The sequence below is a fragment of the Phyllostomus hastatus genome, unplaced genomic scaffold, assembly GCF_019186645.2.
Source record: "Phyllostomus hastatus isolate PE091 unplaced genomic scaffold, TTU_PhHast_1.1 phas_scaffold_182, whole genome shotgun sequence".
Taxonomy (NCBI): domain Eukaryota; kingdom Metazoa; phylum Chordata; class Mammalia; order Chiroptera; family Phyllostomidae; genus Phyllostomus; species Phyllostomus hastatus.
Genome location: NW_025334013.1, coordinates 22498348 through 22511468, shown reverse-complemented (window position 1 = coordinate 22511468; position 13121 = coordinate 22498348). Strand labels below are relative to the sequence as shown.

Genomic DNA, 13121 nt, shown 5'->3' with positions numbered 1-13121 from the left:
CTCCCTTCATGATTCCCCTCTAGTGGAATGGGGGTGGCAGGCGGGGGTGAAAGGGAAAAGGGGACATTTCATTGGAGAATAATTGAAACCCGGAAGAGGAAAGGAATCATCTCAGGTTATTGCTTCCTACCTCAGTCCTGGTGGGGAGGGAGAATGAACCTGCAGACGGATGGAAGGAACAGGGTGTGGAAGGAAGGGGAGGGGTTTTTCTGCATAATCAAGTTGGATATATAGACTTGGGTCAGTGTTCCTTTTGGTTATTGCTGCTGGGAGCTGTGACCCTGAGGCCTGGCTCTTCACCGCAGTGCAAGAGGGTAGGGATGGGTCAGACGTGTGGCTCTGGATCAATTTGCCTAAAGTCAGCTTGTTAAAAGCCAGTTCACCTAATGACTGGTTTCTCTGAATATGTTGTCCATCAGTTTGTGTATGCATTTATTTTTGACAACCCCGGGATTTAAAAAAGCTCATTTGGCTGAGGGCATTTCCTTTTGTGAATAAGTATCAAATTTGCAGCACTTGATGAATGATGGTATTATTTTGTGCCCTTGCGAGTGTCTTTGTCTAGTATGACTCTTTTAAGGACTTTAAGCCCATTGGTGGAAAGACAGTACAATTAATCACCATAAATTGATAGGCATTACCTGAAAGGATACCAGAATACCTAATAAAAGGTAGTTTTAGGTAAGTGGCCTATTGTTCAAATCTGAATCCCTTTTCTCCCTGTTTCCCCAGGAGGTTCCTGGGGCCTGGCCCCCAACACTATGAAGAGCCCTTGCTGAGGCCATGAGGGGTTACCATGGCGACCGAGGCAGCCATCCCCGCCCAGCCCGCTTTGCTGACCAGCAGCATATGGACGTGGGCCCAGCTGCCAGGGCCCCGTACCTGCTGGGCTCCGGGGAGGCCTTCTCCACCGAGCCCCGCTTCTGTGCCCCGAGAGGTGGCCTGGGACATCTTTCTCCCGAAGGGCCCCTGAGCCTGAGTGAGGGGCCATCGGTAGGCCCCGAGGGAGGGCCAGGGGGGACTGGAGTTGGCGGGGGTAGCAGCACCTTCCCCAGGATGTACCCCGGCCAGGGCCCCTTCGACACCTGTGAAGACTGCGTGGGCCACCCACAGGGCAAGGGTGCCCCCCGCCTGCCTCCCACACTCCTGGACCAGTTTGAAAAGCAGTTGCCGGTTCAGCAGGATGGCTTCCACACGCTACCATACCAGCGAGGTCCGGCAGGCGCCGGGCCCGGGCCGGGGCCGGGGTCGGGCTCTGCCCCCGAGGCCCGCAGCGAGAGCCCCAGCCGTATCCGGCATCTGGTTCACTCCGTGCAGAAGCTCTTTGCCAAGTCCCACTCTCTGGAGGCCCCGGGAAAGCGGGACTATAATGGGCCCAAGGCTGACGGAAGAGGTGGCTCTGGGGGAGACAGCTACTCTGGCCCAGGCTCTGGAGGCCCCCACACCTCCCACCACCACCATCACCATCACCACCACCACCACCACCAGTCCCGGCATGGCAAGAGGAGCAAGAGCAAGGACCGCAAGGGGGATGGGCGGCACCCGGCCAAGGCTGCGGGCTGGTGGAGCTCAGATGACAACTTGGACAGTGATAGTGGCTTTCTGGCGGGCGGGAGGCCTCCCGGGGAGCCAGGTGGCCCCTTCTGCTTGGAGGCTCCAGATGGGTCCTACCGGGACTTGAGCTTCAAGGGGCGCTCGGGTGGGTCAGAAGGCCGCTGTCTTGCCTGCACTGGCATGTCCATGTCTCTGGATGGACAATCGGTCAAGCGAAGTGCCTGGCATACCATGATGGTCGGCCAGGGCCGGGATGGATACCCAGGGGCCGGGCCAGGCAAGGGGCTCCTGGGTCCAGAGGCCAAGGCCAAAACCAGGACTTATCACTATCTGCAGGTGAGGCTTTGGTGGGGGTGGGGAACAGGGTCATTCGCCCCCATGGTGTGGTCGCCCGGTAAGCAATGGTAAGCAAAGGGTCAGATGGGAGCCAGCTGTCGCCATGATAGAGGGTGTGGATGCAGGGAGGTTCTGCCCTGCTTTACTCTGTAAGACCTTGAGCCCCCTATGGGACCTTAATTTCCCCACTTGTGCAATGAAAGGGCCCTCCCATTTGGATGCTGGGTTTCAGTGCCAGGAAAACTTCCCCTTGACTGGCGGTTTTGGACATGCTATGCTGGCCTCTGTCTTGTGAGGGTGGAGGCAGAATGGGGTTGAGGGTGGGCTGTGGACAGGACAGCATGGTACTCTCTAGCTGTAGCTTCCCTTGAGACTGGGGGTCAGCAGTTGGAAAGCAGCTCTCCTGCCCTTCACGCCTTCCTCCCACCCCCCCGACCTTCTCCAGACCTCTCTTCTCAAATCTGGGTGGTCCGGCTATGGTTTGAATATGAAGGTCAGGGCAGAGTGTGCCTCTGCTGAGGTTTGTCATTCTGGGTGCCTGTGGTAGGACACCCATGAGGCTGTGGAAGAACCCTGGAGCCTGTCCCCTGGGTTTTCCTAGGCTGGGGGTCACACTGAAGTCTGAGCAAGGCCTCCTGGGATTGGATGGTGCTGCGGAGAGCTGGCATGCTGTCCCCATGCTGTCTCACATTGTCCGTGGTCTCTGCAGAAGAGACTAGAAGCTCTGACTTCTTTTTTGGGAGCTTTCTTTCACTCATCCCACTTGTCCACTCTCTACCTTTTTACTGAGATGGGCTCAGGGGCTCACCTCACCTTTAGCCTTCCTCTTCTCTGTCTCAGGCAGCCCTCCCATACCCCCTGAGATGTTGTTTTCTTGAGCCCTCTCATAGTTTTCGGAGGACAACTCAATACAAATTCTAGGAGTCCAGCAGACTTAGGGTTATCCCCCCAACCCAAAGTCCACATAGTCCGCAGTTGTTCACTCACTGAGTATTTCCTGGGTGTTGTGGATACAAAGATGCAGACACAGATGCTGCTTGTGAGGAGCTCAGGTTAGAGGTGGGACAAGTGAGGAAGCAGATAGAACTCAGCGTGATAAGGCTGGGATAGGAGAGAGTGGTGGGCACCATGGGCGCAGACAGGAGGCATCTCACCTACCCTGGAGTGATGGTGGCCAGCGTAGCTTCTGGGAAGAATGTCCCCTGAACTAAATCTCAGTGCAGATGTGGATTCAGGAATAAGAGCACCAGGAAGTGGATTATGGATTAGAGCACCAGGAAGGAGCCACAGTGTGTTCAAATGAGTGGGAATCGAGCTTGCATGTGTCTTTTGGGTGTCAGTGGTTTTACTGGTAAGTCGTTCACACGTGAGGGCTCTCCTGGTGGGGAACTCATGACAGCTCAAGGGAACAGGTGGGTCACAGTGGCAGCAGGAAGGGGTGGGAAGCAGAAGGGGAGGTTGGAGTCTGCTAGGATTCAGGACGTCTGGGTTGGCCTTGGATTGACCCTCCCTGGATACAGAGGTTGTCTAAGCTGGCAATTGAAGGGTCTAACAAAAAGGGCTGAGGTGGGAGTACTGACCCTTCTCCCGTAACTGAGCCCTTGTCATTTCTAGAGCCTCGCTGCCACTCCGCTGCTTCCCGCTGCTACTCCAGGGCTGCCCTGACCTCCCTGGGGGCTTCCTTGTTAATATGCACCTCACAGTGTCCTGCAGAGGAGCCCGGAGCTCCGCAGTGGCTACGGAGTGGGAAGCCTGCAGTGTGGTAGAGCGTGCTCTGGCTGTCCCATCTGCTAGCCTGCCTCTCTCCACCTGCCTGTGGCTCCTCTCTGTGCAGTACGGGAAAAGGGAATGATCCATCAGAGTCTGGGGTTCTAGGGCATCTTAAGCCTGGGAGGTCTGAACCCGTTTGGGGGAGAACAAGGGGCTGCAGGGACCTTCCAGACAGCCTCGTGCCCCTCTGGCACAAAAGCAGGGGAGGCTGACTGCTTCAGACGAGGTGTCATTGTTGGTCCCCAAACCTTTTACGGAGACTGCTCCTCTCACTGGACCGCAACTCTCCCTCAGCCCTGTCCCTCCCTGTGGGTTCCTTCAAGGCACCCCATCCCAATCCCTGGGTCCCTGTGTGCACACTCATCTCTGTCCCCTCACCCAGTCTCATCCCCAGAGTCTCTTTCCCTCTCCTGACCCCCGACCCCTCTCAGACCTCCAGTCTGACCCCCAATTTAACTTGATTTTTTTAATAACAGGTGTTTTAAATCTTCCCTCCCTACCCCAGCCCCCTCTCCTGCACCTTCATTTATAGTGTTAGCTAACCATCCTGGGCTCCCTCACTTTTCCATCAGCCCACTGATAGACTCATGTAGAGCCCCGGCCACCCTCATCCCCCTCCTTCTCGGCTCAGGAGATGCCGGGACCACCAGCCCCAGGCTGATGCCTCTAGCAGGGCTTCAACCCATCTCTCCAGGGTCCTCTCTACCCCTGAATGGCCTGCACTCCTCCCTCCCATCTGAAGACTATTTTTACTGGCCCTCTTCCTCATCCTGAAAACATGCTGAAGTCTCTCATCCTGAAAAAAAAAACTTTCCTCAAACCCATTCCCCCTTCCATCTCCTATCTTCCCTTCATAACCAAGTTCTTAGACCAGAGACCCCACTTCTTCCCTTACTTTCACTCCCCCCTTTGCTACAGTCTGACTTCCACACCCCATCCTCTGACATGCCCTGGCAGTGGTATCTTGAGAGCCTGCCTTAAAAGGTACCCTTCAAAGCCAATACTAATAATAGTTAGCATTTATTGAGCACTTACTATGTGCTGGCACTCTATATTGGCACATTTATCCTTCCCACCAACTCTGGAGTGTAGGCACAATTATCATTACTGATTTACAGATGAGGAAACTGAGGCTTGGAGATCAATTAATCTGTTTTGCTCTAGTTTACCTTATCAGCAAGTGATGGGGCCAGAATTTGAACATAGATCTGTCTAACTCCTGAGCTTGAATTACTAAACTCTGAATGCACTTGACATTTGACATTATCAACTCCTTTTATTCTTGAAATGTCTCCTGTTTCCATGACATGTCATTCTCCCGACTTCCCTCCTACCCCTCGGCCCACTCCTTCTCAGGTGACCTCATAGGCTCCTCTTCCTTTCTTTGCAGTCCCTTTTTAAATGTCAGTAGATCCTTCCCCATCTCTTTCTTCCCCCCCACCCCCCGGGCTCTTTCATTCAGTCCTATGGATTCAGCTGCCACCCATGACTCCCACGTGTCTGCCTCCAGCCCAGATCTCTCCACCGAACTGCAGAACCAGGCATCTAACCACCTGCTCGGCAGTCCTCTGCCAAACTGAAGATGCTCAACCCTGAGCCCACCTCCTTCCCCCAAACCTGTTTCCCTGGAATCCTGTAGCTCAGTGAGCGACAGCACCATCCCCCAGGTCCTCAGCCAGCAGCCTCCCAGTCACCCTCCACTCTCCCCGCCCCCTCACCCCCCACATCTAATCAGGCTCACTGATGCTCCTTAACACCTCTCATTTCCATCTTCTCTTCCTCCTCATTGTCATTGTCTTAATTTAGGCCTCATCATCTCTTGCCTGGATAACAGCATCTGCCTCCTAATTGGTTTCTCTCCTGCCACTTGAGCCTTGCCCTCCTCCTGGTCCTCCACAATCCATCCAGTGTTTGGACTGTTGGGACGCTCTTTCTGAGACACATACCTGCTTAAAACCCTCTATGGCTCCTCACAGCAGAGAGGCAGGAGAGAAGGAGGTTTGGGAGTAGAAGCAGGTTATGAGGATGAAGGACAAGGAGAAGTGACAGGTGACTGAGGTTGGGTGATACTTCACTGCTGGGGGTGGGTTGAAAGGTCACTTTGGCCTCTGATCTTCAACCTTTTGGCACCTAGTATGTCACTGCCCACCCAGACTCTCTAGGTGGCCCTGAATTGAGTGGCAGAAGGTTCCTGCAGGATGGTGAGGCATCTCACATAAGGGAGGGGATGGCCTGAGACGTGTCTCCTGCTCTGAGCCTGTAGGCTCCTGAGTGTGGCCAGCCCAGGTTGGGGGGTAGAGCACTTCTCACTGGCAGTGGGGGAAGGGGGTCCTGGCCTGCAGATGCAGCAGGGCTGTGTCTGAGAGTCAGAGGCCCCTGTCCCTGCAGGTGCCGCAAGATGACTGGGGGGGTTACCCAACTGGGGGCAAGGATGGGGAGATCCCCTGTCGCAGGATGCGGAGCGGCAGCTACATCAAAGCCATGGGGGATGAGGAGAGCGGAGACTCAGATGGCAGCCCCAAGACATCTCCCAAAGCAGTGGCTCGGCGCTTCACTTCCCGCCGCTCCTCCAGTGTGGACCAGGCCCGGATCAAGTAAGGACTGGGAGGGCCTGGTGGGGTGGGGGTGCAGAGGGAGTGGGCAGCAGATACTGGGTCCCTGCAGAAGACGTGTGTAGAGTGAGTATTGGTCTGTTCCCTGCTTAAGGTTTAACTGGGGAGTTGGGATAGCTTCTGAGTGCCTCTTTGGGAGAGTCCCTTTACCCAGGAGTCTTCTGTGGCATCTCTGTCTGGGGGTTCCTGAGGGATGGGACCTGCTTGGGGGCCCTGGTGCTCTCATTCCCCTCCCCTGCCTCCTCACTGACCCCCATGCGGATCTGAAATTTTGACCTTTCCCAGCTGCTGCGTGCCACCCCGGATCCATCCCCGGAGCTCCATCCCTGGCTACAGCCGGTCCCTCACCACTGGACAGGTAGGGAGAGGCCCAGCCTGCCTGAAGGAGAGGGTGGGAAAGGGATTCAGTCTTGTGCTCGGCCTAGGCCTTAAAATCAAAGGTCTGGCGAGGCAGAGAGCACAGGTCTGATTCTGGGGAGCTGGAAAGCCTGCTTTGGGACTCCTGGGCCTGATTTGGATTGGGGATCTCAGAGTCGAGTCCTTAAAAACCAAGTGTCCTCGAAGTGATGAGTGTGTAAGGGCAACCTTAGTTCTCTCAGATTCCCCAGCCTGTCCTGGTCTGGTTGCTCCGGGCCCTCCCGGTGCAAATGGCAGGATTGGTTGCACAGATGGGGCAGGCAGAGCTTCAGTCTCAAATAATCTGCACCTGAGTTCTTTCCCCACCACCAGCACCTGTGGGGTCACCAGCAAGACATCTCTCAGTGCCTCTGTTTTCCCATCTTTAAAATGACAGTGGTAGTGGTATTTATCTCACGGGGGTTTTGTGATTGTTCAGTGAGAAAATGTATGCCAACACGAGGTACCTGGCCCCAAATTCGTACTTTACCATTGTGAGTTCCATATCTAAGTGTAGACTTTCCCTTAGCCAAAGGGAAGCAGGCAGTTTAGTAATTAAATGCATGAGATGGGTTTGAATTCCAGCTCAGCTACTTACCAGCTGAGTGACCAGGGGCGAGTTACTTGACTTTTTGAGCCCCACTTTTCCTATGTAAAAATAGGCTTCATAATAGTGTTCTTGGTACATAGCCAGCAGTCCATAAAGGCTGGCTATTTTTACTGTTTGCTGGGGGGGAAAAAGCAATGCGAAAACCAATGCAAAAGGCTGTCTGCATTGGCTCCTACTGTTTGCTGCTGCAGTCTCTCAGCATTTCTCTGTTACATTTCCTGAGTCAGGGAATCTGATCGGCAGAACTATCTTTCACATCACATAAGCCTACTAGTTAATACGCAGTCCTTGTTTTACCTGACCTGTTGGCAACACCTCACACAGGTGGTGAAACTTTCTTTCTTGAAACACCTTGCTCAGTTGGCTTTGAGGACACCATCCCTTTTAGGTTCTTCCAGATTCTGTCTCTGGCTGTTGACTCTCAGTCCGTGCCTGCAGCTCTCCAGGGTCTGAGCACTGACGTTTTTCAGGGCTTAGTTCCCTGGACTTCTGTCCACACTTACTTCTTCAGTGAGCTCCTCTCATCCAGGCTCGTGACTTTGACAGTTCTGAGAGCCTGATGAGTCCCAAATGTATATTTCTGGCCCAAGTCCTCCCATAAATGCCAGGCATACTTATCTAATGGCAAATATCACTTAGATGTTTAGTAGACACCTCAAACTTAAGATGTCTAAAACTAAACTGCCGGTACCCTTTGCCCCCAAATTCCCTGCTCCATCGATGTCTTCTCCATATCAGGTAACGGCGACTTTATCCTTCAAAGAGCTCTGGTCTAAAAGCTTGTGTCAGCCTTGGCTTCCTTGTCTCTCCTCCATCCCACATTCGGTGCTTCAGCAAATCCTGTTTGGTCTCCTGCACTCATTCTCTCTGTATAGTCAGAGTGACCATTTACAAATAGAATTATATTAGCTCAAAACCCTCTGCTTACTTAGAAGAAAAGTCAAGGGCTTTACTGTGACATGTAAAACCCTGCATGGTGTGGCTCTTGCTGCCCCGAGCTCCCCTCCTCACACTGTTCCCCCCCTACCCCCCATCACCCACTCCAGCCACGCCCCCTTGCTGCTCCAGGGACCCCACAGCTGTGCTCCAGTCTTGGGCCTTTGCGTTTGTTGCTCCCTCCTCCTGGACTGCTCCGTCCCAGACACTCCCATGGATCGCTCCTTCAGTTCTTTTGAGTCTTTCCCCAAATATCGTAAAATGTGAATTTTAGTCCTCCCCCATCCCAACATTCCCTATTCCTCTTCTCTGTTTTCTTCTTCTTATTCTTCTTCTTAGCACTTTGTGAACACATTAACTATTTCTCCTCAGAGGTGTAGCTTATCATCTTTGCTTTACAGAAGGGGAAGCAGCTTTAACACACTTGAGATGTCATTCTGTTGTCTACAGTAAGTAATGTTTTGTGCCCCTAAGTCTATGCTCTGGTTTAGATTTCCCCAGAACATCTTTTTCCATCTTTCAAAAGAATTTTGTCTCCTTATGTTTTATGTATATCTTTTGTAAATAGTTTATAGATAGATTTTAAAATACACATTCCAACAATTGTTTGAGAGTTTAGTACATTTATAGTCATTGTGATTTACTGATATACTTAGATTTCTTTCTGTCATATTACCTTGTGCCTTTTATATGTCCTGCCTTTGGGGTGATGCTTCTTTACTTCTTTGCTGCCTTCTTTTGGGTCAATTGAGTTTTCTTCATTTTTTTCTCCCCACCAAATATCATGCTGGCTTGGCAGTTAGTATTCTGTTTTCATTCTTTATGGTTACTCTTATAATTTTAATGTGCATATTTGTGTTAACAAAGTCTAAAGTTGACAATTTCTTCTACCCATCTCCTGAACAATGGAAAAACCTTAGTACACTTTAATTTTGATCTCCTCAAAATTCCCTTACGCTGCTTGCTGCCCAGTGTTTTAGTTCCATCTTATTGTTACCACTTCAAATTAATCTTTATTGTCATTGTTATACCAGCTGCTTGACTGTATATGCTTACATCTTTACCTCCCACCACTGTATCTGCTTACACTTCACTCCTTCCTTTATAATTGGTCAGTGAATATTAAGTAGTAAACTAAACATAATCTAGTTTGTTATATTCTAGATCTACATTCATTTTTCTCTCAGTGCTTTGATGCCATTCTTTTGTCAACTGGCTTCCGTTGTTGCTGTTGAGAAGTCTGTTATTCATAGAATTGTCTTTGTAGGTGATTTTTATTTCTCTCTGATTGCTGTTGAAGTCTTGTCTTTGATTTTGGTATTCGGAAGTTTCCTTATGATGTGTACGTACGTTCCCTGAGTCTGAGGATTCACGTCTTTCAAATCTGGAAAATTCTCTCATGGTTACTGTTTGCTGGTACATCTTTCTCCATCCTTTTACTTGCAACCTACTCGCTGTTATATTCAGTCTCACAGTCCCTGCCTTTTGAATAGGCATATCTTGTCCATTCACATTTAATGTGCTTATGGATGGAACTGAATTGCGTGGTGTAACTGCTGTTCGTCTGTTCTTTCTTTACTACATTCTTTGGCATTAAATAAAAATACTTTTAGTGTAACACTTTAATTTCTTTATTGTGAATTCCTTTTACAATATTATTCAGATTGTTAGGTGGTTGTGCTGGGAATTACAATGTGTATCCTGACTTATTAATATCTAATTTTTCTGGTAAAATACAGAAACACTGTTCCAATATATCTTCTTCTCTCCTCTCTTTGTGTTGTTATTATTATATACATTATTTTATATATGTTTACTTGCAATTATTGTAAACAAATATTGTAAACCAATGATGACATGGTAAATTGCCTTCTACAATCTTATTTCTTTTAAAGAAGTGAGAAAAATATATTTATGGAGTCTTTTATATTTACTTACATATATACAATTTCTGGTGCTCTTCATTTCTTCCTGTGATTTTGAGTTGCCCATTGGGTGTTGCTTCTGTTTAGTCTGAAGAACTTCCACTGGCATTTCTTATAAGATAGATCTGCTGCCAATAAATTCTTCAGTCTATATTTATTTGAAAATGTGTTTTTACTTCATTTTTTAATTATTTAAACAAGTTTTAAAGATTTTTAGAGAAGGGAAGGGATGGAGAAAGAGAGGGAGGGAAACATCAATTGCTTGCCTCTCACATGCCCCCAACTGGGGACCTGGTCCACAACCCAGACATGTGCCCTGACTGGGAATTGAACCCATGACCTTTTAGTTCACAGGCCTGTGCTCAATTCACTGAGCTACACCAGCCAAGGCTATTGTTACTTCATTTTTGAAAGATAGTCTGCTGGGTATAGAATTTCTGTTTGACACTTTTTTCACTCAGCATTTTGTATGATTCTAGTGCCTTTAGAGGTCATTGTTTCTGATAAAAAGCCAGTTGTTAATTGTATTGTTGTTTTTCTGTATGTGATAGTTTATTCTCTTCTTGCTATTCTCTTGCTTCAACTTGAGACAGTTTGAATGTAATGTGTGTGGATATAGATCTCTTTATTTTTAATCAACTTGGGTTCGTTGAGCCTCTTTATCTGTAGATTAATGTTTTTCATCAAATTTGGAAAGTTTTGGGCCATTGTTTCTTCAAATATCTTTCCTTCCCCTTCCTTTCCTTCTGAAATTCCCATTACATGTACACTGCTATACTTGATATCATCCCATAGGTCTCTGAGGCTCTGTTCATTTCTAGTCTTTTTTCCTTCCATTCTTCAGATTGGATAATTTGTACTGATCTAACTTCAAGTTTACTGGTCATTTCTTATTCTGAGCCCTTCTAGTGAATTGTTTTATTTCAGTTACTGTACTCTTCAGTATCTGAATTTTCATTTGTTTCTTTTTTTAAAATGTAATCTATATCTTTTTGTTATGATTTTCTATTCAGTAAGTCATTGTTGCAATGCTTTTCTTTAAATTTTGAAACATGATTTCCTTTACTTTTTTGAACATATTTATAATAACTGCTTTGTAGTCTTTGGTAAATCAGACATTTGGGAATATTTGCATTTTCTTATTTATTTGACTGTATCATAATTTTTTGTTAAATACTGAACATTTTTAGCTAATGTATTGTAGCAACTTTGGATTCTTACTTTACCTCTTGAAAGTTGCTATTGTTTTGTTTATTTGTTACTCTCAGGGCTATATCTGTAAAATCCAACTTTCCTGCCAAATGCAAATTCTTGCTTTTATTTTTAAGCCTGGTTTTCTAGGGGTTGCTGTTATGTCTGCATAGCTTACTGTTCAGTCAAAGATTGGTGAGAGGTTGTGCTCAAAATCCACAAGTCGGTAAGACTTTTTCCTCTCTGTTTCTGCTTCTATATGTGGGCTAGGGAGTACAGCCTTTAGGGTGTTTTCAGGCCTGCCCTGGCTTTTACTTTTCACCAGGCTCCCTCCCTTGTGTTTCCTCTATACATGTGCACAGACTTCATTGGCTCAGGGCCTCTCCAGCTTCTCTTGTGCATGCACCCAGACGCTAGTTAACTCAGGATTTGTGGAGAGCTTATAAAACTGCTTATGGCTATCTCACTCCCCTCTAACTCCCCCATTAGATCCTTGCTTAGTCTGCCAGTCCATAGCTTTCCCCAAACAGTGCCCAAACCTCAGTCCCTCAGTGCTGCTGGCTCTTCCTGTTCTTGACACTCTAACTGATGATACTCTGAATTAAGTGAGCCCCCCCTCTTTTTAAAGATTATATTTATTTATTTTTAGACAGAGGGGGAGGGAGGGAGAAAGAGAAGGAGAGAAACATCACTGTGTAGTTACCTCTCACATGCCCCCTACTGGGGATCTGGCCTACAATCCAGGCATGTGCCCTGACTAGGAATCAAACCCGTGACCTTTTGGTTTGCAGCCCAGCACTCAATCCACTGAGCCACACCAGCCAGGGCATAAGTGAGGCCCCTTTACCATTGGCAGTGAAGCAGCTGTTTTTCACAGTTTGTCTCACCCTTTTTGAACTATTGGGAGCTCAGGTAATGAGAGCCGCCCCAGGCAAAAATACCACAGACTCATGTAGTTCTTACCCAAAGTCCAGTAGTTTTCATTAATAAATGTTTTGATTGATTTTCAGAGTGATGATGTGGTTGCTTTTGACAGTTTTGTCCAGCTATATAGTTGTCTTGGTGAAATAGGATTTCGTGTCCTCCTTTCTTTATCAGGCCTGAAGCTGCAAGTACAGGAATTTCTCAGCCACCATCATTATGTTTTCAAGTATTGCCCCTTCCACATTCTATCTAGTCTCCCCTCTGAAGCTCCTATTAGTTGTATGTAGGACCTTCTTATTCTTTCGTACATGTGTCTTAACCTCTCCTTCGTGTTTTCCATCTCTTTGTCTCACTGCTCCCTTCTGGTTAGTTTCTCAGACGTATCTACTGGTTCACCAATTTTTTCTTCAACTGTGTCTCATCTACAATTTAACCGATTGTGTTTTTAACTTTATTGGCTTTTTTTTATTTCTAGAAATCTGATTTTGTGCCTTTTCAAATCTTTGTAGTCTTTTTCAAAACTTTTATTCTCTTCTTATATTTTCAGTTTTATCTGTTAAATTTTAGAAATTTTAAACACATTAGTTTGAAAGCTAATCTGTTTTAGCTAAGGTAAAGTTAGCTGCTGTTACAGGTGAAACTTAAATTCTCAATGGCTTAACTCCATAACAGTTTAGGTCTTGTTTATATCATAGTTTGTATTGGTTATATATTGCTACAGAATAAATTACCCCAGACATAGTGTCTTAGAACAACAAATAGTTATTGTCTCACAGTTTCTGTGGGTCAGAAATCTGAGCATAACATAGCTGGGTGCCACCTGGACCAGTGTCTTACAAGACTTTAGTCAAGGTGTCAGCCAGGGCT

General features: G+C 47.7%; 1 protein-coding gene across 5 annotated transcripts in view; it reads left to right on the top strand.

Annotated features, from left to right (window-relative positions):
* DLGAP3 (DLG associated protein 3) overlaps window positions 1–13121 on the top strand; it is a 79024-nt gene that overhangs the window by 44122 nt on the left and 21781 nt on the right. For all 5 annotated transcript variants that reach the window (XM_045859978.1, XM_045859983.1, XM_045859982.1 and 2 more), the window contains 3 exons: window positions 733–1890; window positions 6049–6254; window positions 6558–6630. In XM_045859978.1, coding sequence (XP_045715934.1) covers window positions 784–1890; window positions 6049–6254; window positions 6558–6630 — 1386 coding nt within the window. In that variant the 5' untranslated portion in view covers window positions 733–783. The remainder of the gene's footprint in view (window positions 1–732; window positions 1891–6048; window positions 6255–6557; window positions 6631–13121) is intronic.